We start from the raw sequence: 26,522 nt of genomic DNA on the forward strand, positions 1-26,522 counted from the left end.
GAACATACTTAAGATCTTAGCTCTATCCCAGAGCAGCCGCCCCCGGTTCATCCTTCTCTCTGTCCTGGTGTCATCCCACCCACACAGCCCGTTCCTCCCAGCAGGGCCTTCTCCCGTGTTGAAGTCCCATGGTGTCCGTGTTCATGTGTGAGGTGTAGGCTTGTCTGGACCCTGGGGAAATGTGTCCCTTTCTCCAGTAGCTGAATCTTTGTGCTTTTGTTCTCTTCTCAACCGCCCCCTGCTTCATAGGCTCCAGAGTTTTAGCTCTAGGGACCGTGGGCACTGCTCTGCTTTCCTGCTCCAAGAGAATCTTACGGGATCCTCGTTGAAGCAGGCCCGTCTCATCAGGAAGGCTTCCTGCCTGTGGCCCGGAGCAGAGCATCCTTGACCTCCTTGTTCCTCAGGGTGTACACCACAGGGTTCAGCAGGGGGGTGATGACCGTGTAGGTCACCGAGATCAGCTGATCCTGATCCCTGGTATTCTCGGACTTGGGCTTGAGGTAGGCAATGGAGGCGCAGCCATAGTGGACAATGACCACCGTGAGGTGGGAGGCGCAGGTGGCGAAGGCCTTCTTCCGGCCCTCGGCTGAGGCGATCTTGAGGATGCTGGAGATGATGAGGACGTAGGAGATGAAGACCAGCCCCATGGGAACCAGGATCACCAGCACACTGATGATCAACGTCAAGATCTCATTGACCGTGGTGTCGATGCAGGAGAGCTTCATCACTGGTCGGATGTCGCAGAAGAAGTGGGCGACCTTTGTGGCACAGAAGGGCAACCTGAACACAGCCAGCACCTGTGTCATGGCTACGATGAGGCCAATGCTGCAGGCCGCCCCCACCAACTGGAGGCACACCCTCTTGTTCATGAGGATCGTGTACCTCAAGGGGTTGCAGATGGCCACATAGCGGTCATACCCCATGGCCGTGAGCAGGAAGCAGTTGTTGATGGCCAAGGTGATGAAGAAGAACATCTGGGTGGCACAGCCGGCCAAGGAGATGGGCCGGCTCAGACCCAGGAGGTTACAGAGCATCTTGGGTATAATGACCAGCGTGTACACAGTCTCTGAGGCAGACAACATGCTCAGGAAGAAGTACATGGGCGTGTGGAGGTGACGGTCAGCACTAATGATGCTCACAATGATGACATTGCCAGTCAGGGTTAAAGCGTACAGTGCAAGGAACACCACAAACAGGGTGAGCTGGTGCTCGCGGAAGCTGGAGAACCCCTGAAAAGTGAACTCGCCCACCCAGCTGTGGTTCTCTCTCTCCATTAAATCATGGGCCGAATCTAAGAAAGAAAAAAAAAAAATCCTGTAAGGAACCTATATGGGTAGTTTCTGTCAGGGAGACTGGGCGACTTCTTGTGGTTCCTTGGCGTCGGGTTTTGGCTTCTCTGTGTTCACATTCATGTTTGTTCCTTTTGGGAACAGAGAGTGAAACATTTTCTCGCTAAGAGAAAGAATGTGGCTTTTAGAGCCAAACGCTCTAAACTCCTACCGTCAGGTGCTGACTTGTCTTGAGTCAGGAATTAACATCTCTTAGACCAGCCGCCCTGTCTCTGTATGAACCTAGCGATGATGGCATTGTAGGGTTGTCGTAGGAGCACAACGCTGCACCTTAAAACGTGGCTATTGGAATTCAACAAATGATCGGATAAGTTCAGGTTTGTCTGCTCAGCTCTTGGGTCTGCAGGAACCGGCTCATTCCTGAGTGGCTAGGGGTTGGGTGGAGTGTCCTCCAGTAGTCACACCGCGCTCCCATTTCAGTTCTCCAGCTCTGTCAGGCCTGTTCCTCCCAACCTCCACCCTACAGGCCTCTGCTAGACACCAGTCAGTTCTCAGAGTCACCCAAGCCCACGATGCACTAAAACATCCCCATCCTCCGCCTTCCCCGCCCCTGGCACACTCCTCCTTGTACAGGCAGCTAGCGCCCAACTGTTTGCTGCCTCTCCTGTGCTGACAGCACCTTACCACGTACTTGTGATTACAAAACACATTCCTACCTGTTTAATGTCCTTACCACCCGGTGGAGTGGGGGGGGGGGCAGGATTACTGCCTGTCTTTGGAAGCAGAAACTCTTTCAGGAATAGTCTGGGGACAAAAATGTCCCTGGGCCTGTTGTCCCTCCCCCTAACCAAAACTGCACTGTGGGGCGGCCCCCACCAGGGCTGGGCTGGATGGTCTTTGAGAACAGGGACCCCGGCATGTCTGCTGCAGAGCCGGGCACAAGTACCTGCTGGAGAGTCCTTGCCGGTCACCGCCAAACGAGCTGCCCGCTCGGAAGCAGAGTGCTGGGGCACCACAGGGAGGTTTCCTTCCAAGAGGAGGAGGAGGGAGCGTTTTTAAACCCCGTGTCCTCTTCCCCGCTGTTTGTGTGTGTGACAGCAGCAAACAGCTGCAGAACCGGGCTGAATTTTAACACTGAAATTATAACCCTAGAAGAAAGCATGACACTATTAACATCTCATTGGAAAACACGCCATAGTGCAGCTCTTCTAACAGACTTTACCCAATTACCAGCCAACATATAATTATGGAACAGGTTTGCTACAAAAAAAATTAAATTCAATAATAGGGGTGTCTCCTGAAAAGTACCTTTTGTTAGAAGTGCAGCAAATCACCATATTGCAGAATGATTTACTAGTGGGTAAACAGCAAAGGTAAGCTTTCTGAGCACTTTTAAAATTAATCTGCTTTTCGGAAACACACCAGTTTTAATAAAGGGAATCTACAAAAAGGTATAAGGGAGGGGGATGGTTATGCTTCAGCTCTTCAGAGCACGGTGTGGAAGAAAATGCTGTAATGTTGCAACAAACAAACAAACAAACAAAAAACAACACAAAAACCCCAAAACAAAAAACCAACAACTCCTGTGCAGTTTTAGGGACCATTTCTTGACAAGGAAGGTGGTTTGGCATTGAGGTGTGCACCACTGCAAGTAAGTGACCATCAGGCTGCTCCGTGAGGCTTTGTCAGCAGCGTCTCTGGGTTATGACTTGTTTGTAGAATGTGAATCAGGAATTCTTGCTGGTAAGTGGCAGAGCCCCATTCTGTATGAGTCAAGATACCCTTTAATCCTGGGGGGGGGGTCATGATTCCTTAGGGCTAGGAAGGCATCTTTGAAAGTGGCAAATCCAAGGCGGGAAACAAGTATTCCTAGACGCCAGGACCCTGTTCAGTTTAAGACTTTAATAATCACCATAAAACCCATCTACGTGTGTTATTCCTTCTGTGGCCCTTTGTAAATCACTGAGGTCTTTTTTGAAATCTCACTTACTTTCCTTCCTGCAAATCTGTGGCTCGACAGAGAGATGGAAGTAGAGGTCAGAGATGTGGCCCATGGGTCACAAGTATTCACAAATCATGGTCATGAAGAAAAGATCGCTGAATGCGGTCCTTCTACCTGCCCTCGGGCCAGTCCAGGGACGGAGCTAGAGGGAAAGTCACAGGGGACTCCTGGAATACTAGATCTTCTCTCCAGCTGGAGGAGGAGCTTTTAACACCCAAGAAAAGCTCTCTGAGGACCATCTCTCGTGGTTCCTGGGTGCCCTTCCCTGAGCACCCTTGAGAGTCACCCTAGGGCTAGAAGGAAGCCGACAGCCCGTGCCGGGGGACCTCGTTACAGGTGCGGAGCGCTTCCCATGTTGCCTGGGCCCCGGGCTCTGGGAATCTTCCAGAGCTTTCTCTGCAAGTAGAAACAGCAGTGGCTTATTTGTCAGGTTTCATTTTTTAAATAAATATTCTATTTTTATACAGCTGGGCCTTGGAAAACCATGGTTACAAAACCCAAGTGAGCTCTCAACTAAGAGCCACTGCTTGGATTCCAGGAAACTGTGCAGTTTTCCCTGTAGTCAAGAACCCTGCTCAGCGTTAGAGGCTGGTTCCCCCCCATACCCCCTTGGACTGAAATAGTCCAATCTGGCTATAGTTTTTGTCCTGTGGGATTCAGACATGGGAGAGCAAAGTTCAGTAGACCTCTCTGGAAGGCCGGGAGGCCACTGCCAATGTCCCAACAAAGCTGAGCTGGGGTTTCCTCCTCAGGGGACATCAGGTTGGGCTTCCAGAGCCCCTTGCCATGCTGGCTTCCCTGTCCCAACCCCACATGCTGCCTTTCCCAAGAGTATCTTAGTCTCACTGGTTTTTCTTTTCTGTTGTTCAAAGATGAACTGAGACATATTAAAAATGGGAAGTTTATTTGAGCAGAAGTCAAGTCCAGCAGCAGCCAACGGGCAGTGGTTAGAAGTGCGGTCCCCAGCAGGAACTCGGGGACCTGTCTGGAGGAAAGGAGGAATCAAGTCGAGGGAGGACCAGTTGGCGAAGCTTACAGCCTCCGTGGCTCGGCGTGGCTGGTCGTCCTCAGTATTCTGATGTCACAACCGTGAGGCATTTATGGGCTTAGACTTGCGTTCCTTTATATAGGCACAAGGCCTTACAGCCCTCCAGCCTGTGGCCTCCAGTTTAGTTAATCTAATGTTCCTGCATACCCTTATCCGTCTCCTCTCCTGACAGATCCCTTCCAAGGTGATTTTTCTACAGAAAAATTTCTACAGAAATGCCTATATGCGTATTTTTTTTAAGATTTTATTTATTCATTTGATAAACAAAGAGATCACAAGTAGGCAGAGAGGCAGGCAGAGAGAGAGAGGAAGCAGGCTCCCTGCTGAGCAGAGAGCCCGATGCAGGACTTGATCCCAGGACCCTGGGATCACGACCGGAGCCGAAGGCCTAGGCTTTAACCCACTGAGCCACCCAGGCGCCCCTATATGTGTATGTTGATAAACCTGAAAAACATCCCTGTTCCTCCCCCGCCCCCCATTCCCACTTCTCTACTGAATTTGTGGTCACTTTTAAATTAAGAGTTTACAGCAAATATCATCGTGGTGATTAATGTTGGCCCTTCTCCCTACTCGTGTCAGAGACCAAGAGGGGAGACTGGCCCAACCAGAGTTACGTAGGAGACTCAAAAATTTCTCATTCAGTTGGCGCCATGAACAGTTAGCATCTCAGCCTCTCCCCTGTTGCTTGCAGCCGCGTGGTGTCGTCATGTGTGTGCCTTTGCTGCTTTGAGGTCCCAGTAGGGTGGGATCGTCCCTCACTTTGGGGTCACCTTGCTGGGTTTTCACTCTGCTCTAGCGAGAACACCCCAGTTGTCTCCCTGCTTGTCCCTGAAGACACGAATCCGATTAGCGGCACAGACAGCCTCCCTTCCTCCCCCAAATGGGAAGCAGATATAAAGCCTCTTGCTCCAGAGACCAGCAGGACACCTCTGTCGACACACCCTCAGGCCAGGGAGAACTTCCTGCCGGGACAGTCTGGTCCAAAGTAGGCCACATTAGAGCAGGGTGACCTGGTGGCCTGATTTCCCAGTAGAGAAGATGTCCTTTTAAGTTTCAAGGGCTGAAAAAGGAAGTCCAGTCGAATCCTAAGTTTCTGAGTCACCCAAAAAGGAAGGAGGACCATGGTTAGGGCTCCGGTGAGCAGCTGGTGGCGGCAGGTTTCTCAGGGTACGGCCATGTCTGGGCCAGGGAGGCTGAGTCCTGGGAGCACGCGTGGTGGCTTGACCAAAGCCCAGCCTCAGGCAGGTGCGCTTGGCCACCACTGCAGGGGCTTGTACGGAAACTTGGACGTTCTAGTCTGCAGCATCACCAGGACTGGGGCAGCCAGGATCTGTCTCCTGGGTGGCTGGTCACTGAAGCTTGCTCCCATGCCCGTCCGATGATGCCGGGCTGTCACCTGAAATGCCTCCACATGGCCCCTGTAGGTGACCTGGGCTCCCTCCCATCCTGGGGCTCTGGATTCCAAGGGCAAGTCCCCCCCACCCCCCAAGGTTGTGTGATCCGTTGTGACCTCACCTCAGACTTCACCACGCGGTGCTGGTCGCAGCAAGGCGTTTCCTGGTCTCAAAGACAGAGGTGCAGCCTTCACCTCCTCATGGGGCATATGGAATGGGGGCTGCTGTGTCCATTTTTAAGACACCCAGGCTGCCCCGGCAAGTTAGCTGCTGAACTGTACCTCCCGCGATCAGTTGAGGGAAAATAAAAATTAGACTGATTTCAGACTTCCCCGATTAGGGATCTACATAAACCTGATCATTCTCTTTGAAATACTTAAGTTCTAGGGGTTCTTGGAAAACGAAAGGGAAACATGAACCTCTCCCCAAAGGGAGATTTTGTGTCTCTGCCTAATCTAACATTAGCAGCTTGGGGGTGACATCGGGGTTGGCAAGTATAAGATACATTGAGATGTCTGGTGATGACCACCAAAGGCAGACAAAAGTTCTAAGCCGTTTAGTGATTAATGACAATCTGGCTTGGCCGGCGAGATCCGGCAGCCGCCAGGTGACGTGACTGTGGTATGGTTTTTGTGACCACATGGAGACTTGGCACGTTATGATCTTTATTTAAAGATATTTATCATTTTTAACACACTTTATGCTTAATACTATGTTTAAAATGATGTAAGTTGTGAAGCATAAACATCTGGAAGCTCCTCACTCCACGCTAGCTCTGCTCACACATTCCTCACCCCCCCACACGCCCAGCAGTGCCTACTTTATGGTTTTGTGTTGGTTGTGGCCTTATTTCGTACCATTACGACGTATGCTTGTTTCAACAATATGTTGTTTATTTTTATCTCCTTCTGAACTTTATAAAAATCATAGACTATATATTGTTTTCTGGGATTTGCTTTTTCAAAACTTCAGGGTCACATTTCAGAGTTCCAGAGGGAGCTGTGGCCTCGGACTTCCCCTGCTTTGGAATGTCCCACCGCGGGAACGTGTCCCAGTGCTTCTCATCCCTCCCGGCGAGGGCGAAGGTGGTGGTTTCAGGTTTGTGTTCTTCTAAATTATCGTGTTTCAGATCTCTCAGCACATGATTCCTTGAGCAAACATGGGAAAGTTCCTCTGAGATTTCTCTTTTAGGGGAATGACTAGCTTGAGGGATATAAATAAATAAATAAATGAAAAAAAATGTTCAATTTTACAAGATTGTGCCAAATTGAGTTTTGAAGTGGTTGTGGCAGTTGACGCTGTGACACGCAAAGCGTACGGGGAGTTCTAGCTCATCTAGGTCCTTGCACACCCTTAGCAGACTTCCTAATTTCTGTCACACTTGTGACACAGAATACTTGTTCGTGTCCCCACCGCCGCCCATCTATGGGGTTGTGTTTTCCTTGTTCAGTTGTAACAGGTCTTTAATACTCTGGGTGCTGCCCTCTTGTCCTTAGTATGCTACAGGAATATTCGCTACCATTTGGTGGCTTGTTTTTTTCATTTTCTTTATGGTGCTTTTTATTGAACAAAATTATCGTAATGTCGTCAAATGTATCATTCTTGTCTTTTATGGTTAGCTCTCTTTGTATCTTCCTGGCAGTTTTACCTTCATGTTGCAATAATCTTATTTTTTTCTAAGCATATTAACATACTGTTCATATTGAAATCCACTGATTTTTGTGGATGTTTTAATATAGATGTCTAAATGCATTTTTTTTTTTTTTACATGGATAACCACTTATCCTGGTCCTTGTGTTTAAAGAGCCTCCTTTCTCCAGTGGCCTACGATTCTACCTGCCACATCTCACAACGAGACACACGAATGGGTTAGTTTAGGGACTCTCTCTTCTGCTCCATTGGTCTGTTTGACCTCCTGTGTCAAGATGACGCTGTCTTAACAATGATAACTTGATAATATATCTTTGTTTTCAGAGAGATCAGCTCCTCCTTCTTATTAAGTAGTTGGACCCTGGATTTTCCATACAAATCATTAGGGGAATGAATTGATGATATACGCTATCTCCCCATGTATTTAAAGGTCTATAATCTTTTGTGGGAGGTCCTCAAGATCACCGTCGAGCTAGATGATTCTTTTGGAAGGACTCCCCATCCCCCAGAGGCAGGAGAACTGTTGTCGTCATGTTTATGGTTTATTGCGGTGGTAAGTTGCTGATTAGAACTAACAAAGGGGAAGGAGCAGGGGTGAACAGTCCAGGAGAAACTCCACTGCAGCTTCCAAGTGTCCTTTCCTGGTGGAGTCACAGGGACATGTGTGAATTTCCCAGCACCAGCACATGGCAGCAAGTGCAAAGTGGTGTCACCCAGGAACTCTCACCTGAGCCTTGGTGTCGAGGTTTCTGTTAGGGGTCAGTCATATGGTCCTACAGCACCGTGCTACTGACCTCGGGTCCTCAGGCCCCAGCCCTCTGGAGCAAACACTTGTTCAGCATAAATCACAGTGTTAATATAAATGATCTGATCAGACAGGTATTTGGCTCAAGGCCTTGAAACACAAAATTTTATTGAACAGCATAATTCAGGGGCTCAGAACTCCTCTCCCAGGAGCTGGCCAAGGGACAGTCTGAAAGATGAGCCCTTCTTGGGAGTAGGCAGGGTTTCAGCAATGCAGGCTTGACCTAACCCTTTTCTGCATAGATGTCTTTAAAGAAAATAATTTTGTCATGTTTTTTAAAAACACTTTTTAAGGATACAGTTTCAGACCTAGGGAAAACTCCAAAGAATACAAAAATGGCTTTTCAAACATCTTTTGTCTGGATGCCCAATTATTTGTATTTTGTCTCACTTGCTTCATCAGGTTTTCCCTCCTCTCTCCTCCTCTGGTTCTCTCATTTTCTTCCAAAGCACTTTAGAGTAAGTTGAAGCCATTGTCTCGCTGTGCCTTACATAGTTTCGTGTGTACTTCCCGTGAGGAGTATTTTCTCATAGAACCACAGCACGGTTGTTGAGAATCAGTGTGTGTGTAGAGATCCATATGTAGAGTAGCTAGTATCAGACACGGTAAAACTATTGTCTGACCCACAACTCATTGTCAGTTACCCTGGTCGTCCCAATAACGTCCTTTATAGCTGAGCTTTTTTGCAGCCTAAGGTCCCATCCAAGATGACCTGTTGTTTTTTGTTGCCCTGTTTCTTTAGTGCATTTTTACCTGAACTGGTACCATCGTTGTCTTTGTGTTTCTCAACCTTGATACTTTAGAAAATGACAGGCCAAGTGTGTTTGTAAAATGTCTCTTAGTTTGGGTGACCTGAGGAGTGCTAGAAATTCTAGTTTTTCCCTCACAGTCATCTCCAAGTCTTTTTCAATTCCTTCTCTTCTCTTTATCCTTTGGTTTAATCTCCTTCATGATTAAATTCAAATTGAGTTTTTAACAAGAATTACAAAAGGGATGCTGTATCATTCCCAATGTATCCTACTGGGAGTCGTGTGATCTCAGTTTGTTCCAATATTAGTCATGTGACCTCCTGAAGAAAGAGAGCGAGGTTCTTGTCTCATGGAGTCGAAGAATGAATCTCTCAGAAGAAGGAGAGTGAGTAAAATGATAGCATTTTATGAAGCAAGGATACAGAGAAAGGCCTTGGGAGTGAGAGGGGTCCTGACAGGATGGCCAACGTGGGCCTCCACCAACTGTCTTTTCTTTAGAACTGACTAGGGGGCTTGTGACCTTATCATTCCCATAATGTCTTGGTTTGAGTACGGACTGGTGATAACATCTTTAGTGTCTTAATACTACTTTGGGGTCTGGTCATTCTTCATTGGTCAAAATGTGACGGACATAAAAAAACCCACCTCTGACGCCCAGTTCGGGGTGGTCTGGTCAGTTCCCTGATTTCTGGTTTCCTTACACCTCAACATTTCTGGGATTTCTGTGAGCCTGATCCCGTAACCCCCCTACCTCTCTCTCCTACCGAGGCCCACATGTCCCTTACTCAATGCGACCATTCCGATGTGTATCCCTGGGTCATATACTTGGGGAATGATTGCCAACATGTATCTTGGTGTCGAGGGGTGGGAAGGGAGATAAAGGAAGTTTCCCAATGCATTTCTGTGTTTTATTTATTTATTTATTTTAAAAATTATTTATTTTCAGAAAAACAGTATTCATTATTTTTTCACCACACCCAGTGCTCCATGCAATCCGTGCCCTCTATAATACCCACCACCTGGTACCCCAACTTCCCACCCCCCGCCACTTCAAACCCCTCAGGTTGTTTTTCAGAGTCCATAGTCTCTCATGGTTCACCTCCCCTTCTAATTTACCCCAACTCCCTTCTCCTCTCCATCACCCCTTGTCCTCCATGATATTTGTTATGCTCCACAAATAAGTGAAACCATATGATAACTGACTCTCTCTGCTTGACTTATTTCACTCAGCATAATCTCTTCCAGTCCCGTCCATGTTGCTATAAAAGTTGGGTATTCATCCTTTCTGATGGAGGCATCATACTCCATAGTGTATATGGACCACATCTTCCTTATCCATGCGTCCGTTGAAGGGCATCTTGGTTCTTTCCATAGTTTGGCGACCGTGGCCATTGCTGCTATAAACATTGGGGTACAGATGGCCCTTCTTTTCACTACATATGTATCTTTGGGGTAAATACCCAGGAGTGCAATTGCAGGTTCATAGGAAAGCTCTATTTTTAATTTCTTGAGGAATCTCCACACTGTTCTCCAAAGAGGCTGCTCCAACTTGCATTCCCACGAACAGTGTAAGAGGGTTCCCCTTTCTCCACATCCTCTCTAACACATGTTGTTTCCTGTTTTGTTAATTTTGACCATTCTAACTGGTGTAAGGTGGTATCTCAATGTGGTTTTAATTTGAATCTCCCCGAGGGCTCGTGATGGTGAACATTTTTTCATGTGTCTGATAGCCATTTGTATGTCTTCATTGGAGAAGTGTCTGTTCATATCTTCTTCCCATTTTTTGATATGTTTGCCTGTTTTGTGTGTGTTGAGTTTGAGGAGTTCATTATAGATCCTGGATATCAACCTTTTGTCTGTACTGGCATTTGCAAATATCGTCTTCCATTCCGTGGGTTGCCTCTTTGTTTTTTTGACTGTTTCCTTTGCTGTGCAGAAGCTTTTGATTTTGATGAAGTCCCAAAAGTTTATTTTCGCTTTTGTTTCCTTTGCCTTTGGAGAGATATCTTGAAAGAAGTTGCTGTGGCTGATATCGAAGAGATTACTGCATTTCTGTGTTTTAAAGTAGACTTACAGCATCCTGGGGGTCAGGTTAGATTGCCTTTTGCCCTTTGCAAAGTGTCAACATCCAGGCATTCAAGTCCCAGGGGACTATCACTCTGCCTATTTCAAGGACTTGTCAATAGGTTGTAAGTAGTAAGGAAATTTAATAATTTTTCCTTCTGTCTTTGTTTCCCAAATCACTATAATCTCTTGTTCAAGGGGTATCCACTAGATCTCTCTATTGTAAAGTCAGTATTTTCTCTTTTGGGGGTTGACCTACTGAGATTAATACTCTCTTCTCTACTCTCCCCCTGGAGTTTTAGGCTCCCTGATGAGTCTCTGACCCCATCTTTCCTGCATTACGTAAGTCGGCATTCTATGTAAGGAAGATTCCTACTTAGGTACAAGCAGATTTAGATGGTATATGTACTGCTAGATAGTGGTGGATACTGTAACATTATCTTGATGTCCAGACCATCACAGAACTAGTCAGTGGGAAAACCTTAAGTCTGGCTGTTCTGTTCTTTTGACCTCTTTCCATTATTCACTGATGACTTTTTTATACACCAGCCCAGTAAGATGTCCCAGGCTTGTCTTGTACTTCCCCAGCACCGGCCCTGGAATCAGCCATTGATGCAGGGAACTCTGGTACCTTTTGGCGGAGGATAATACTTAGAAACCAAGATCTGGGTCCTAGGTATATTTTCCGCCATTTCTATGTGATTATTTTTAGACTCTTGCAGTGAAAAAGCTAGGAAGTGGTATGTCTCTTGGTGTCTGTGTATTAATATCTACATCTTAAAATCCACAATTTCATAATAGTATCTGCAATTCAAACTATCTCACAGTCTACTCTGGTGTTGCTCCTTTCCATATTTATAAGGCCTGTCTACAGCACTAAAAATCCGGTTCATAGTCTCAATATATTTGCACATTTGCTTCTTTAATATACAGAGAAGGTTGTTTCTAAATTGCTAACCCCCTGCTACGTCAAAAGCCTAACCTACTTAATAGAATTCAGAAATGTTCTATGCATATACCTGAGCATGTGTTTTTGTAATACAAATGGACTGTGTTCTGTGTCCTGTTATAAACGTGTTCATATAACAATACATGGGAGATGTCCTGACAAATCAGTATGTGAAGATTCATGCATTCATTTGAACAACTGTGTGTTGTAGGGTAAGAATACAACATAATTTACTTAACTTGAATCAGTGGATAAGTAAGCTGTTTGCGGTTTCCAACATTTTTTAGGAGTATGCTAAAGAATCAGTCTTTGTGTAGAGTTGTGCCCTCCTGGGAGCATATCTATAACATCCATTCATGAAAGTAAAATTCCTGGTCAGTTTAAGAACTTAGGTACTGTTGCTAGACAGAAGCCAGAGTAGGATGTACGTGTGCGTTTGGCACAACTGAGAATGCTTTCTTACCCACACTTCCTGCAACCGTGGGCTTTGACCAATTTTTTCAGTGTTTGGCAAGCTGATAGGTAAAAATGGTGTATTGTTTTTTTCTTTAGATTTTTATTTCTTTAATTATGAATGAGGCTGAGTATCTTTCCCTATGCTTATTAGTCACTTGTACTTCCTCTGCTGTGAATGTCCGTTTACATGTCTTGCTCATTTTTTGTATTGTATTGCCATTTTCTTGTAATGAGTTCTATAATGGGGAAATATGCCTTCTATCATCCATGCTGCAGATAGCTTTCTTCCACTTACAACTTTTACTGAGTTTATGGGCTTGAAATTCTATTAGGATTATATTTATGTGTGCGTCGGGGCCTTCCTCACTACAAGATTATTTTTTTAAAGGACCCATATTTTCAGTTCTACCTTCTATGTTTCAATATGTGATTCATTTGGAATGTAATTGGTTGTAAGAAACAAATTTTGAAATATTTCTTAAGATCAAGTCAGACATTCCTTTTGTTATTCCCAATAACTAGGCATCGTCTCAACGCCACTGAAGGGGGAGCAGATTTTGCGATCCCAGAATGTGTTTCTCTGGCGTGGGGATAATTTTAAGCCGGTTATTTTTAACAGCACACACAGGTGTAGCTCTGAAAACTGTGTAGAATTGATCCTTTCAAGAGACATTTGCATGTATAAGGGAAATCTCGATTTGTAAGGGTGATACCCTCATTCGTAGGGAAAACAAGGAGGGTCTTGACCAGTTCTGAGTCACAGCCTTACCCTGGGTTACTGTGCTTTTCCTGGTCACCTTCCATGATTCTTCCCTTTAACCCCCAACATATTCCTTTGTCTTTGGCTTGAATTTAAGGTGATGGCTTTATTTGGGGGAATTACTTAGTTTTTCTGGGTCTCCTATGCATACAGGAGGTATATATGCTATTAAACTTTGATTTTCTCCTGTTTTACATCAATTTTATATCATTTATCAGACCAGCCAAAGAACGTAGCAGAGGGAAAGCGTTTCCACCCCTAGGTCATACATTGAATAATAAAAACACCGTACACTGGTACTCCATGATACACCATCTGCAACCCCACCCCCACCCCAACCGTAGTTCCTCTTTGGAATTTCTCTATTCTCACATTTTTAACAATTTTTTTTATGGATTTCTTATTTGTATTCATAGAAATTTAAGGAGAATAAACATCTTTAATCTTCACACTGAGGCTTTCCATCCAAAGCGAGATTTAAAAAGAAACATTTTTATGTTTCATAGGGTTTTAAGATCTTTTCCATAGAAACTGCACATTTCATATTCCCATGTATTCGCTATGTTTTGTTTCATTTAGAAATGGGCTACTTCCATTATATTTTCTAGAAATCTGTTGATTGATCGCTTATCTTTCCAGCTCATTCTCACTGGTACCCTAATCCGAATAATTTCTCCATTGGTGAAGTCCTATCCTCTGTCTCTGTATGCGTTTCCCTCATTCCCAGCTCTCGGGCTACTGCTCCCACTGTTCTCACTTTCCGCCCCACCCTGTCGAGCCTCCACAGACTGTCGCTATCAATTATTGCCTTGGTTTTACCTTGAATTTACTTGCTCCTGTCTTATCTGGCGTAATGCCGGCTTTGGTTAAACCAAATATTCCTTGGGCAAAGCACCCATGCAACTGAACGTCATGGTTTTAACGGGCAAAAAGGCTACTATTGTAACCTGATTAGCACGAGTTTGCTCCTTGTGGGTCAGGCATAGAAACGACACCAAGTGGAATTATCACACAAAGGAAATTTTGTCTGAAGCAGATAAAGGGATCTTGGGGGATAATTTCCAAAATCATGCCTTCCCCATTTCCAAAATCATCCCTACCCCCCCAGCAAGGGTGAATGGGGTCCTTTTATTTAGGGTTAGGATGAATATTTATTTATTTATTTAGATTGATTTGAGAGAGACTGAGCACAGGCCGGGGGGCAGGGTAGAGGGAGAGGGAGTAGCAGACCCCACTTCCCCATCTCCCCTACCCTGGCTGAGCAGAGAGCCCAAGGCTGGACTCAATCCCAGTAAGCTAGAATCATGACCTGAACAGAAGGCAAGCGCTGAACTGACTGAGCTACCCAGGCGTCCCCAGGATGAATATTTAAAAAGGGGATCCTTGTTACCATGTGCAGAGGTGGGCATAAGGTCATAAATAGACCTTAAGGAGACATGCCTGTTTGTTATGTTAATGAGGCTTGTGCTCCTCCATGGGTGGAGATTTTAGCACGGTAGTGGGGTAAAGGTAACTGTGGGTTTCTCCATGGTCCACCTTCCCAGGTGTGAGTAGGGGGTGGAGCTCAGCTGCTCTGGGGCCAGTTGCCTCCTCTGCGCATGCCACAGTTAACCTTCCTCAGGCTCTTCCCATGCTCTGATCTCAGCCCGGAGCGCTCATTCTCAGGGTTCTCCAATGGCTGACCCACTCCTTCACTTCATTTTTCTGCTCACTTGCCATCTCAGAAAGGCCTTTCCTGACCACCTGCCCTAAAAGATCTGCTGTTCCTTGCTGGCAGGAATGACTACCCTTTTGCCCTTTTTTGCTCTATTTTCAGACGCTTATCCCTTACCAAGATAACCTATATTATTTACATACTTTGAAAATCATCGGTGTTCTTGAGTATGAACTCTGACAGCAGGCGCTTTGTTCACAGCTTGTTTGTTTTTTATTAGTGCTTTTTGCTTTCTTCTATGTAGTATTTGCCTGGTAGACATTTTTCCGTCCCTCATTTTCAACCTTATTATTTTGTTTCAGATAGTGATACATGCTATAAAAACCGTAGAACAACTAATGGAGAATGTCATTGGGGGCCATTATGGTCAATGAAGTGGTTTCAGGGAAGGAATCCCTGAGGACCGCTGCTCATTTCCCTGGAGGCGTGAATGACGGAGAATGAACCAAAATCTGGAGAAAGAGCATTCTCAGCTGAAGGGATGGCAAGTCTGAAGATCCTAAGTGGGAATAAACCTTCCATGTCGATAGATGCTGGAGTCGCAGGGCTTAGCAGTAGGAGATGAGGTCCTTCCTAAAGGCATGGGTGGCAAGGACAGGTAGGGCCTTATAGGCCACCATGAGGAAAGTGGATTTTATTCTGAGTGCAGTGGAAATCCATTGGATAGTTTAATTAGGTGAAGGGTGTCATCTGGTTTTCATTTTTAGAAGATAACTTTGCTATTATGTAGAGAATCAATTGGAAAAGTACAAGAGTAAACAAGGGGAATGTATACTGAGAGATTGTTTCTGGATAAAAGAAGTTTCAGTAGAGATGGAAGGAAGTGGATGATAAATTCACATTGTGTTTTGTAGGTAGAGCTGACAAGGCTTGTCGGGGGATACCAGTCTAGATGGCCCCAAAGGCTCATTTAGTAGCTTGGCAAAGAGCTGACCCAGCAGTTCTAAGAAACTTTGGTGGAAGAAGAGGCTGACACCAGCGGCTGAGTTCTTGCCGCTGCCCTCCTTTTGAACAGGCCTGTTGCCACCTGGGAGCTCCTGTTCTTTGATTATCACTTAGAGGGTCCCTGTTTCTCCTTTTATACAAATGTGCCATCCCGAGGTATAACCAGCCCACTTATGCACAGCCGAGGCTACAGGTTAATGAGAGTTTGGGAGATTGTGTGTACTCTTGAAGATTTTCTCCTTACAACCTTGTTTTGTTCAACACCCTGTGGTGCTAGGAGAATGTTGTCTTTGTTTTCTTTTGCATAAAATTTGCTGACAGTGCTGGGGAGGAGGGAGGAAAAGATAGGATTCCAGACAGGCTCACTGGCTTTTGGATTGAGCAGCTGGGAAGAGAAGGTACCACATACTAGTTGGGGGGATGTATAGTAATGTGTGTGTGTGTGTGTGTGTGTGTGTGTGTGTGTTTCATCTGGAACAATACTAGGTCTCCAAATAGAAGTGTCAAAAGCAGGCAGCTAGTTATACAAGTTGGGATCTAAGAAAGACCACAGCTAGAATTATAAATCAGACTTCCCCTTATTCTTCACAGCTATCAGCATAAAACAACAAGAATCAATCTAAAGTGACCTTTTCTTTAGAAAAAGTCATAGAGGAAATGGTCAAAGCTTTTCTCTCAATGAGAGTCTCAGCCCCAGATAATTCAAAGCTAAAAAATCACAATGAGAAGTCAGAGAGTAATTCTACCAAAACTTTAAGGAATAAGTAACCACGATGGTCTTTAAAAAGATGCAAAGCCTAGAAAAAGAGGAAACCCTTCAAATTATTTTATAAAGTGAAGAGCATTGGAAACAAAGGCTGATTGATTATCACAGGTACACAGGACACACACGTGTTGGGGAGGAAGAGTTTATTCCACCCTTGAAGTTTCTTCTAGCTGGGCTAAGACTCAAATTGACATGAGACAGATTAACAGGAGAAAATCAAGTTTAACAGTGAATAGACGGGGAATCCACAGAGACATGGAACTCCAAAGACAACAACAGGATACTTACGCGAGCTCAGGAGAGGGGTAGTGTCTGTGGATACGAAGGGGGAGGAAGACCATTAGTGGGAAGGTGGGAGTACACATTTGAAAAGCAAAGGCGTTCTATTATGCAGATAAGTTTCTTTTTTTTTTTTTTAAATTATGTTAGTCACCATACAGTACATCATTAGTTTTTGATGTAGTGTTCCATAATTTGTTGTTTGTGTGTAACCCCAGTGCTCCATGTAATACATGCCATTTTTAATACCCACCACCAGGCTAACCCATTCCCCACCCCCTCCCTTCTAAAACCCTGAGTTTGTTTGTCGGAGTCCATAGTCTCTCATGGTTTGTCTCCCTCTCTGAATTACCCACCTTCTTTTTTCCCTTCCTTCTTCTAATGTCCTCCATGCTATTCCTTATGTTCCACAAGTAAGTGTAACCATATGATAGTTGACTTTCTCTGCTTGACTTATTTCACTTAGCATAATCTCCTCCAGTCGCATCCATGTTGATGTTAAAGTTGGGTATTCATCCTTTCTGATGGCTGAGTAATATGCCGTTATATATATGGACCATATCTTCTTTATCCATTCATCTTTTGAAGGGCATCTCAGCTCTTTCCACAGTTTAGCTATTGTGGACATTGCTGCTATGAACATTGAAATGAACATGGCCCTTCTTTTCACTACGTCTGTATCTTTGGGATAGATACCAATAGTGCAATTGCTGGGTCATGGGATAGCTCTATTTTTAATTTTTTGAGTAACCACCACACTGTTTTCCACATTGTACTAACTTGCACTCCCACTAACAGAGTAAGAGTGTTCCCTTTCTCTACAGCCTCTCCAACATTCGTTGTTTCTTGCCTTGTCAATTTTTGCCATTCTAACTGGGGTAAAGTGGTATCTCAGTGGGCTTTTGATTTTAATTTCCCTGATGGCTAATGATGTTGAACATTTTCTCATGTGTCTGTTAGCCATTTGCCTGTTTTCTTTGGAGAATTGTCTGTTCATGCCCTTTGCCCATTTTGACTTGATTACTGTTTTGGATGTTGAGTTTGAAAAGTTTTTTATAGATCTTGGATATCAGTCTTTTTTCTGTAGTGTCATTTGCAGGTAACTTCTCCCATTCCGGGGGTTGCCTCTTTGTTGTGTTGACTATTTCCCTTGCTGTGCAGAAACTTTTTATCTTGATGAAGTCCTGAAAGTTCATTTTCACTTTTGTTTCCTTTTTCTTTGGAGACGTGTCTTGAAAGAAGTTGCTGTGGTTGATGTTGAAGAGGTTCCTGCCTATGTTCTCCTCTAGGATTTTGATGGATTCTTGCCTCACATTGACATCTTTTATCCATTTTGAGTTTATCTTTATTACAGTTTAAGAGAATGGTCTCAGATAAGTTTCTTAGGCAAAGAGGAATCTCTATTAATAGTACTTTTCCTGGTACTGAAATGCAGTTGAGGGGGAGGTGAAGAGCTTTTCCTGAATCTGCTGGTTTTTGATTACTTTTCACTCAAAATAGTGTTCATGCCCAAGTAGCCCATCTTGGGCTGCCTGCTCTATACATGCAGACACAAAATGCAAATTTCACTAAAGTAAATGGAGAACCTAGTGCTAGATTAAAATAATAGTATACTGGGGCAAAGTGTAATGTCATATTGCATGTGATCAATAGGAAATCCAAAACTCTTGGAATTTAAAAACTTCACCATTTATGAACTATGTGATTTTAGGCTTGTTATTTAACTTGTAGGTGCCTCTGTTTCCTTTTCTGCAAGGGAGGTATAACATTATTCCTACCTACAAAGTGGTAATAATAATAGAATCTACATCATAGGATTGTTTTGAGGATAAAATCAGTTGATTAGCATACATCCTTAGAAAAGTGCCTGACACATGGTAAGTATGCAATATATTAGGTATCATACCAGTAACACAAGGAGGGTTCTGAAATGTAAATCTATTAATAAATTTAGTGAACCTTATAAAATAGAGAAAAATTATATGCATTTCTCTCTAGATGCTGAGAAGGATCCATGATAAAATGTAACCTCTATTCTTCATTTAAAAAATCCAATTAAATAGGATTAGATGAATAATTCCTTAACATAAAAATGTGTATATTTCAACTAAAATTCCAACATCAGGCTTTATAGGGGGAAATGAGAAACACTCCCATTAAATAAAATGAAACAAAATGATCACTATAACTGTTATTGTTTAACTCTGTGTATACTGAACAACATAATTACCTCAAGAGAAATAATTAAAAGGTGTAAAAAATGTAAAGGAAGAGGTAGAATTATAATCTTTCACAGGTGATATAATAGAATACTTGGGAAATAACCCAAGAGGATTCACTGAAAAATTATTACATTAAAAATATTCTATAAGGAGTCTGGGTTCAGATTTATCATTATCTTAGCTACACAGAAATAAAAACCAATTAACAATGGAAGAAAAGCGATTTTCAATTGAAAAACTACAAGGTATGTCAAAGAATAAACAAGAAATGTACAAAATTTATAGAAAAATGAATTTCTGATTTAGATAAAATGGTATAGATTCATTTCTCCCCTTAAGTACAACAATAACCCTTGGAAATAACCCAAGAGACAACCAAAGGAGAATGCTAAGAGATGGTGAGAGGAAGTGAGGCTTGTTTTGGATCTCAGGTCTGGAGGAACAGAACAGTGGCAGTAAATCTTAACCTCCCCCATCCCAACATAAAGTCACCTTGGCCCCAGTGTTTCCTGACCATTATCTGGCTCATTCCTATCCCGGATCAAGCAGATGGTGATGCGCCTGGCACCACTAGCAAGAGGATTGATGAGGGACTCAGTACTAGTACCCTGGAAGGTGTGTTCTCTCCTTGGAGGTCCTCCCTGACCCAAAACTGGCCCTCCTTGACTTGATCTCACCAATAAACTGAGTTCTAGAAGCCTCTTCGACCCTGTGGGCCTAAAACTTTCCTCCTTCCTCCAACTTCCCTCCTTCCTTCAGAGATACAAGTTTAGGGGCAGGGTGTACTATTAAGAAAGGATCCCCTCCCCACATATGAGGGGCATGTGATCTGAACAAGCACCTGCCTAGAGAAGCCTCTGACCCCTCAGGCTGAGGCTCCCCTCCATGTCAGCAGTCCAGCTTGGAGAGACCTATTTTAGCCCCCTGGCAACACCAGCAGCACCATTTCAACAGCACCAAAGAAGCTAAACACACCCCAAAAACAGAAAATGTTCTGAAAATTAAATGTTTTTGGAACCACAGGCAACGAAAGTAGGCCGGGCCCTGCATGCTAACCCTAAACTGGGCAACCACCTACTGAAGTAAAAGATTTAATCAGGATCTAGAGTCTTCTAGTGCAATAGGCAAAATGTTTAGGTTACAAACCCAAAGTTGAGAGGAGAATAGGAAAACTTCTAAAAACATAAAGGTTAAGTGTCTTGCTCCTAACAAATCCATGGATCAAAGACAGAGTCTCAAAAGAACAGGAAAGAATGGAAATCACTCTACCATTTATTGGGCAGATGCAGCTAAAGCAGCAGTGTTGGAGTAATTTATAGCACTAAAATGCTTACATCAGAATGGAAAGAAACTCTCAAATGGATGGTCTAAGGTTCCTACTTCAAGGAACTAGAGTTGCAAAGTCCCAAAGCAACCAGAAAGAAATGATAAAGAACAGAAGTCAATGAAATAAAAAATAGGAAAATAGAAAAAAAAATCAGTGTAACAAAATTGGTTCTTTGAAAAATCAGTAAAATTGATAAAGCTCTAGAAAGACTGACAAAAGACACAATTTGCCGTTATTAGGAATGGAGTGAGGGTATCACTAGAGTCTGCAGCTATTAGAAAGATAATATGGAAATTCTATAACCAACTTTGTTTATAAACCCAACAACTTGATATGGGTCAAGTCCTCAAACTACTAAACCCCAGCCAGATAATCTGAAAAATCCTATGACATTGGATAAATTGAGTAGTCTTATAACTATTTAAAAAATGGAACTTGTTATTTAAAAACTTAAGAGAAGGAAATCTCCAGGTCTAGATGGTTTCCCTGGAGAATTTATCAAACTGTGAAGGAAAAATTAGTGTCAAGTATGAGCAACTATTCTAGAAAACAGAGGAGGGTAGACTACTGATCAGCTCACTTGGAGTCCATGATTTATGAGTCCAGTATTATCCTGGTACCTAAATCATGTAAAGGCTATACAAATAAAACTATAGATCAGCATCTCTCATGAACTTAGATGCAGAAATCTTCAGCAAAATATTAGCAAACCAAATCCAACAATGTATAGAAGGAATTACACATCGTGACCAACTGGATTTATTTCAGTAATAGCAAGCTAGGCCTGCAGTCACAAGTCAGGCAATGGCATCCACTATATTAACAGACTGAAAAAGGAAGGTCATATAATGATATCAACTGACCTACAGAAACACTTGATAAAACCCACTCATGACACACATTTTTTGCAAGTTAAGGATAAAGGAAAATTACCTCGATTTGATATAGACCATGTCCAAAAAAACCATAGAAAACATCATCCTTAATGGTAAAAGACTGAATGCTTCTTCCCCTTTACTCCCCCCACGCCCCCCAAAATCAGGAACAAGACAAGGATGTCTGCTCCTACCAGTCTTATTTATCATAGTAAGGGATGTTCTAGTCAGGGCAATATGGCAGGAGAAAGAAAGAAACGGCATACAGATCAGAAAGGAAGAAATAAAACTGATCCTAGTTATGTAGAGGACATAACTGTCTATGCAAAAAGACTGAAGATATCTACTGATACTCCCCTAAAAACTCCTAGTGACTTAAAGTCACAGCTTGTAATATCAATACATGAAAATCATATTTCTGTAAACCAGCCCTGAACATGTGAAAACCAGAATTAAAAGCACGATATCATTTACAATTTCTCAAAGAAAAATGAAATGCTTAGGTAAGATTTGCATGCTGAAAACTACAAAATGCTGATAAAAGAAATCAAAGAAGATTTAAATGGATAGAGACCTATTGTGTTCATGGATTAGAAGACTCCACATCGTAAAGATGTCAGTTCTCCTTAAATTGATCTATAAATTTGATGCAATTCCTATGAAATCCCAGCAAGGTTTTCTATAAACATAGATAAGCTTATTCTAAAATTGGTGTGGAAATATACAGGACTTAGAATAACTAAAACAATCTTGATGAAGAATATAGTAGGAAGACTCACGTGATTCAATATTGAGGCTTGCTGTATGGCTGCATTAATCAGGGTGGTGCAGGACTTGAGCAGTAGACACGTCAATCACAGGACCAGAAAGACACAAATTGATCCCCAAGAATCAGCTCAATGGGCTTTTGATGAATGTGCAAATTCAATTCAGCAGAGGATGATCGCCTTTAAAGAAGACAGGGCTGGAGTAATTGGCTATCTGAAAGCAAAAATTAAAACTTTGACCTCAACATCACACTTTACACAAACTGACTCAAAATAGATCACTTAAATGTAAAACATAAAACTATAGAACTTTTAGAAACAGTTACAGGAAAATGTAAAATTTCCTGATTCAAAAGCTGTCTTGAGACGATGGAAAATAACACTCTGTTTTTGAATATGGAGATTCAAGATCATTAAGACATCAGTTTTCCGTAAATTAAAAAGGCAGTAGGAGTCTAGTAAAATGGTACCAGAGTGTGGTCTGCTTATATGTGTTTAACTGCGATGAGAATGCTGTGTGCGTTTTTTGGGGGGGGGTGGGGGAAGGGGAAGTTGTGATTTGAACAAGCTGCTTCTAAAACTTAAGTGAAACATTGAAACAAGCAAAACACCCCCCAAATTCTAAAGAATAATGGCAGATAACTAGCTCTAGCAAATAAAACATTAAAAAAAATTCATGATAATTAATGTTTTGATACATAGAATAAATATACAAATGCAACAGAATAAAAATTCTACATTGTTTTCACAATCCACATTTCTCATTCTTTCACAGGACTTTCCTTTGCCCCAGGGTAAACCTAAAAGAACCCAGAAAAGAAGTCCATTGAATTTTAACTGACTGAGCCACCAGCCACCAGTCCATTGAATTTTAAAAAGATTTTTTAAAACTCATAACTAAAACATTTATCTTAAAAGCGGGAATGGTTCTTAACGTTAGCAAACTTTTCCAGAGAGGAAAGTCTCTTTTAGCTTACCAATAATTTTGAATATCAGAAGCTTAAGGACTGAAATACTTTATATGTGAAATGTATGATGCAATTTGTAGAGTTAGGAATTATTCAGGTTTTTCTGTCAAAACAAAAGGAAGGCATCCAGCTTGGTGGAGCCCACAACATTAGCGTTAGCTGGCTATTAGGCAAGGGCAAGTCTTGCACCCACCAGCCAAGCCCTGCTGTGGGGGCAGAAGGGTGAGGCATCCCATAGAAGCAGAAAGGGTATGTTCTCACTTCACAGAGAAGCAGACTCTTAGAAAAAGCTGGAATCCTGGTGGAGGAGATGTGAGTGAGTGATGAATCCAGGTGGGTGGCATGGTGACTCCCCACAGAGTCCTATTCATCACACCATCAGGGGCAAAACTAAATGTCTAGATGCCTTCAAGAAGTGGCTGAGGGTGGGCCAGTGGTCCTAGGAAAGTCATAAGGAAGATGAGGGCCCAGGACCACATTGGCTCAAGAACATTATGCCACCAGTGTCCTTCTGGTAGATGCCACTCAAGATGGCCTCCATCATGGGGCAGTTGGAACCTACTGTAGACCAGGGAGGTTACTTCTCCTCTATGCCAATAAGACTAGAAGACTTTTTTTTTAAATGATTTTATTCATCTGTTTGCCAGAGGGAACAAGCGAGAGAGCACAGAGAGAGCAGGGGAAGCAGCGGCAGAGGGAGAAGCAGGCTCCCCACTGAGGAAGGAGCCCAAAGTGGGACTCCATCCCAGGATTCTGGGATCATGATCTGAGCCAAAGGCAGGTGCTTAGCCCACTGAGGCCCCCAGGCTTCCCTAGAAGACTTGACGAGAACTTAATTGATTCATCCCAAGTAGAATGGTGAATATAGGAGAGAAGCGGGACCTTGAATTTAATGATGATTTCTCATCAAATGACTTTTCACTGAATTGCCCAAGTTTGCATGGAAAGAACCAGGTAACTTCCGCTGTCCATCAGGTTGGGAGCTCAGAATGACAACATGAATTAAACTGCAGAACCTTCTAAAAGATTGGTTTTTATGTATCTGCATACTTAGCCTATAAAATGCATAATCACTTTACACATTTTGATATTTCCACATTTCAGAAGTGTTCTGCAGTGAGAATGCTGTGCACTCACACGCTGATTGTCTACCTTTTTACAAACAGTGCAGCACAGGAACTTTGATTTGCTCAGCCAGCACAACTTGTCTACCTTTTTACAAACAGTGCAGCACAGGAACTTTGATTTGCTCAGCCAGCACAACTGCTAATAATCATCATGTTATTCTACACCTATTTTGTCCCACAAATTGAGTCCAAAGTTCATCCTGATTCATTCTTATATTTTTGAGGCGAGGAACAGGAAACAGTCTTTTATTATTCTATTTCTAACTCAGTTGCTTTAACCTCATGAAAATTTTCATGTCAAAAAATTCTCTACTGTTGACTTTTTTAGCTTTTCATCATTCATTCATCAGAAAGGAATTTCTTCTAATTCATCAGAAAGGAATTTTGTTGGTGCTTTTTCATATTTTCACTGAATTCTCTTTCCTTGCCTTTGTGACTTCACTTAGGAAGGGCAGGAGAAGAGCCCATCCAAAGGACTCGATCTGAATTCTTGCCCCACCAGCTGTCCCCTGGTCCTGCCTTCTCCAGCTCTCCCCTCACTGGAAGCGCCCATTTGGATATGCCTCTAAGTTTTCTTTTTTTGTTAGTCAATTTCACAGGTTTCTTTTCGGCAATCTGCTCCCCGAGCCATCTGTCTGCTCCTCTTCTGAGCCCACTGGTCATCCTGTTCAGGGAGAGCCACTGCTTTCAGCCCCACTAGGACTCTGTTGTGTGGCTTATGTTCAGCTTGAAGAAGCAAAGGATCAGACCAGGTCTGTGCGCTCTGTTCACGTGGCCAGAGCTGCATGGCTGTTGCGTGTGGCTTGGAGTCCTCTGTACTTCCTTTCTCCTCCACCCGGTTCCTTTTCCTTTGGCACCCCACATGTGAAACTCGCATGAACAAGAAACTCGCAAAGGTTTCCTAGAAAATCTTCTCTCTAGAAAGTTCTTAGCTCATCCCAAACCCATTTCCTAAAAGATATCTCATTTTTGCTCTGCTTAACCTTATTAAAACCAATGTGATTAGTTTTTGGCACAATATTGTTTCTAGTAACCACTTGTTCAAACATTCACCTTATGTTAAAAGAAGATTCAGTCATGTATGACTTTAATGTGGTTTGTACTTCAGCAAAGTGGACCGGACACTTTAAATTTAAGCTTGAGATGAGCACTAGGTCACACTCTGACCCTGTAATTATCTCCTGGAATAGAGCCAGTAGGTGTCTGTTTACAAGTCTGCAGGGTAATTTATGTTTTTATTGTGTTAACAAAGAGGTTGAGGAAGTGAGAATCAGTTATTAGAAGCTGGCCCTCAGCTTCAAGTCACTTCTGCTTTGGCCCTGGCTGTGATGTAGGAGATTTCACCAGTCACTGGAAACCCTGACTCTATAGCTTTACCTATAAGCTTCCATCTGGAAAACATGCATGCCTATGTATAGGGTGGAGATTTCATCTTAGGGAAGGGATTTCCTACCCATCAACCTCCTCAGAGCATCCTGGACTTCTTTGTTTCTCAGACTGTACACCACAGGGTTCAGTAAAGGTGTTATTACTGTGTAGGTCACTGAGATTAACAGATCCTGATCCCTATTGTCCTCAGACCTGGGCTTGAAGTGGGCAATGGAGGCACAGCCATAGTGGACAATGACCACCGTGAGGTGGGAGGCGCAGGTGGCGAAGGCCTTCTTCCGGCCCTCGGCGGAGGCGATCTTGAGGATGGTGGCAATGATGAGGATGTAGGTGATGAAGATGAAGGTGGAAGGGGCTGTGAGGGCCAACAGGGTGATAATTAAGGTCAGGATATCGTTAAGGATTGGAGCAGCACAGGCTAGGTCCAACACAGGTGGAACATCACAGAAGAAATGCTCAATCAATGAATTGCAAAAAGACAGTCTGAAAATGGCCACGGCCTGAATCAGAGAGAGCAAGAACCCTGAGGCACAGACCGAGGATGCCAGGATGGTACAGACCCTCCAGTTCATGATGACTGAGTAACGAAGAGGGTTGCAGATGGCCACGTAGCGATCAAACCCCATTACTGCTAGCAAGAAGCAGTTGTTGATGGCAAAACCAAGGAAGAAAAAGAGCTGAGTCCCACAGCCCACCAAGGAGATGGATTGGCTCAGACCTACAAGGCCAGAAAGCATGCGTGGGATAATGACCAGGGAATAGAAAGTCTCCGACGTGGAAAGAACACTTAGAAAGAAGTACATGGGGGTGTGGAGGTGGTGATCGATACGGATCACAGTCACAATGATGATATTGCCAGCCAGAGTTAGGATGTACACGATCAGAAACACAATGAAGAGTGTGAGTTGATGCTCATGGAAGTTGGAGAAACCTTGGAAAACAAATTCTCTCACCTCTGTGTGGTTGGCCATCTTCAT

General features: G+C 43.4%; 1 protein-coding gene across 2 annotated transcripts; it reads right to left on the bottom strand.

Moving 5' to 3' along the window:
- Window positions 1–344: 344 nt before the first annotated feature.
- Window positions 345–26,522, bottom strand: LOC309850005 (olfactory receptor 10J1-like; the record flags this gene model as incomplete). Of its 2 annotated transcripts, XM_082703113.1 has the most annotated exons (2): window positions 345–1,187; window positions 26,436–26,522. In XM_082703113.1, 2 exons carry the CDS (start codon window positions 26,520–26,522, stop codon window positions 345–347), a joined length of 930 nt encoding a protein of 309 aa, XP_082559239.1. The 2 variants fall into 2 exon arrangements, with proteins under 2 accessions (XP_082559239.1, XP_082559238.1); XM_082703112.1 differs by lacking the exon at window positions 26,436–26,522 and having other exon boundaries at window positions 345–1,274.

This window comes from Mustela nivalis (genome assembly GCF_964662115.1).
Source record: "Mustela nivalis genome assembly, chromosome: 16".
Lineage (NCBI taxonomy): Eukaryota > Metazoa > Chordata > Mammalia > Carnivora > Mustelidae > Mustela > Mustela nivalis.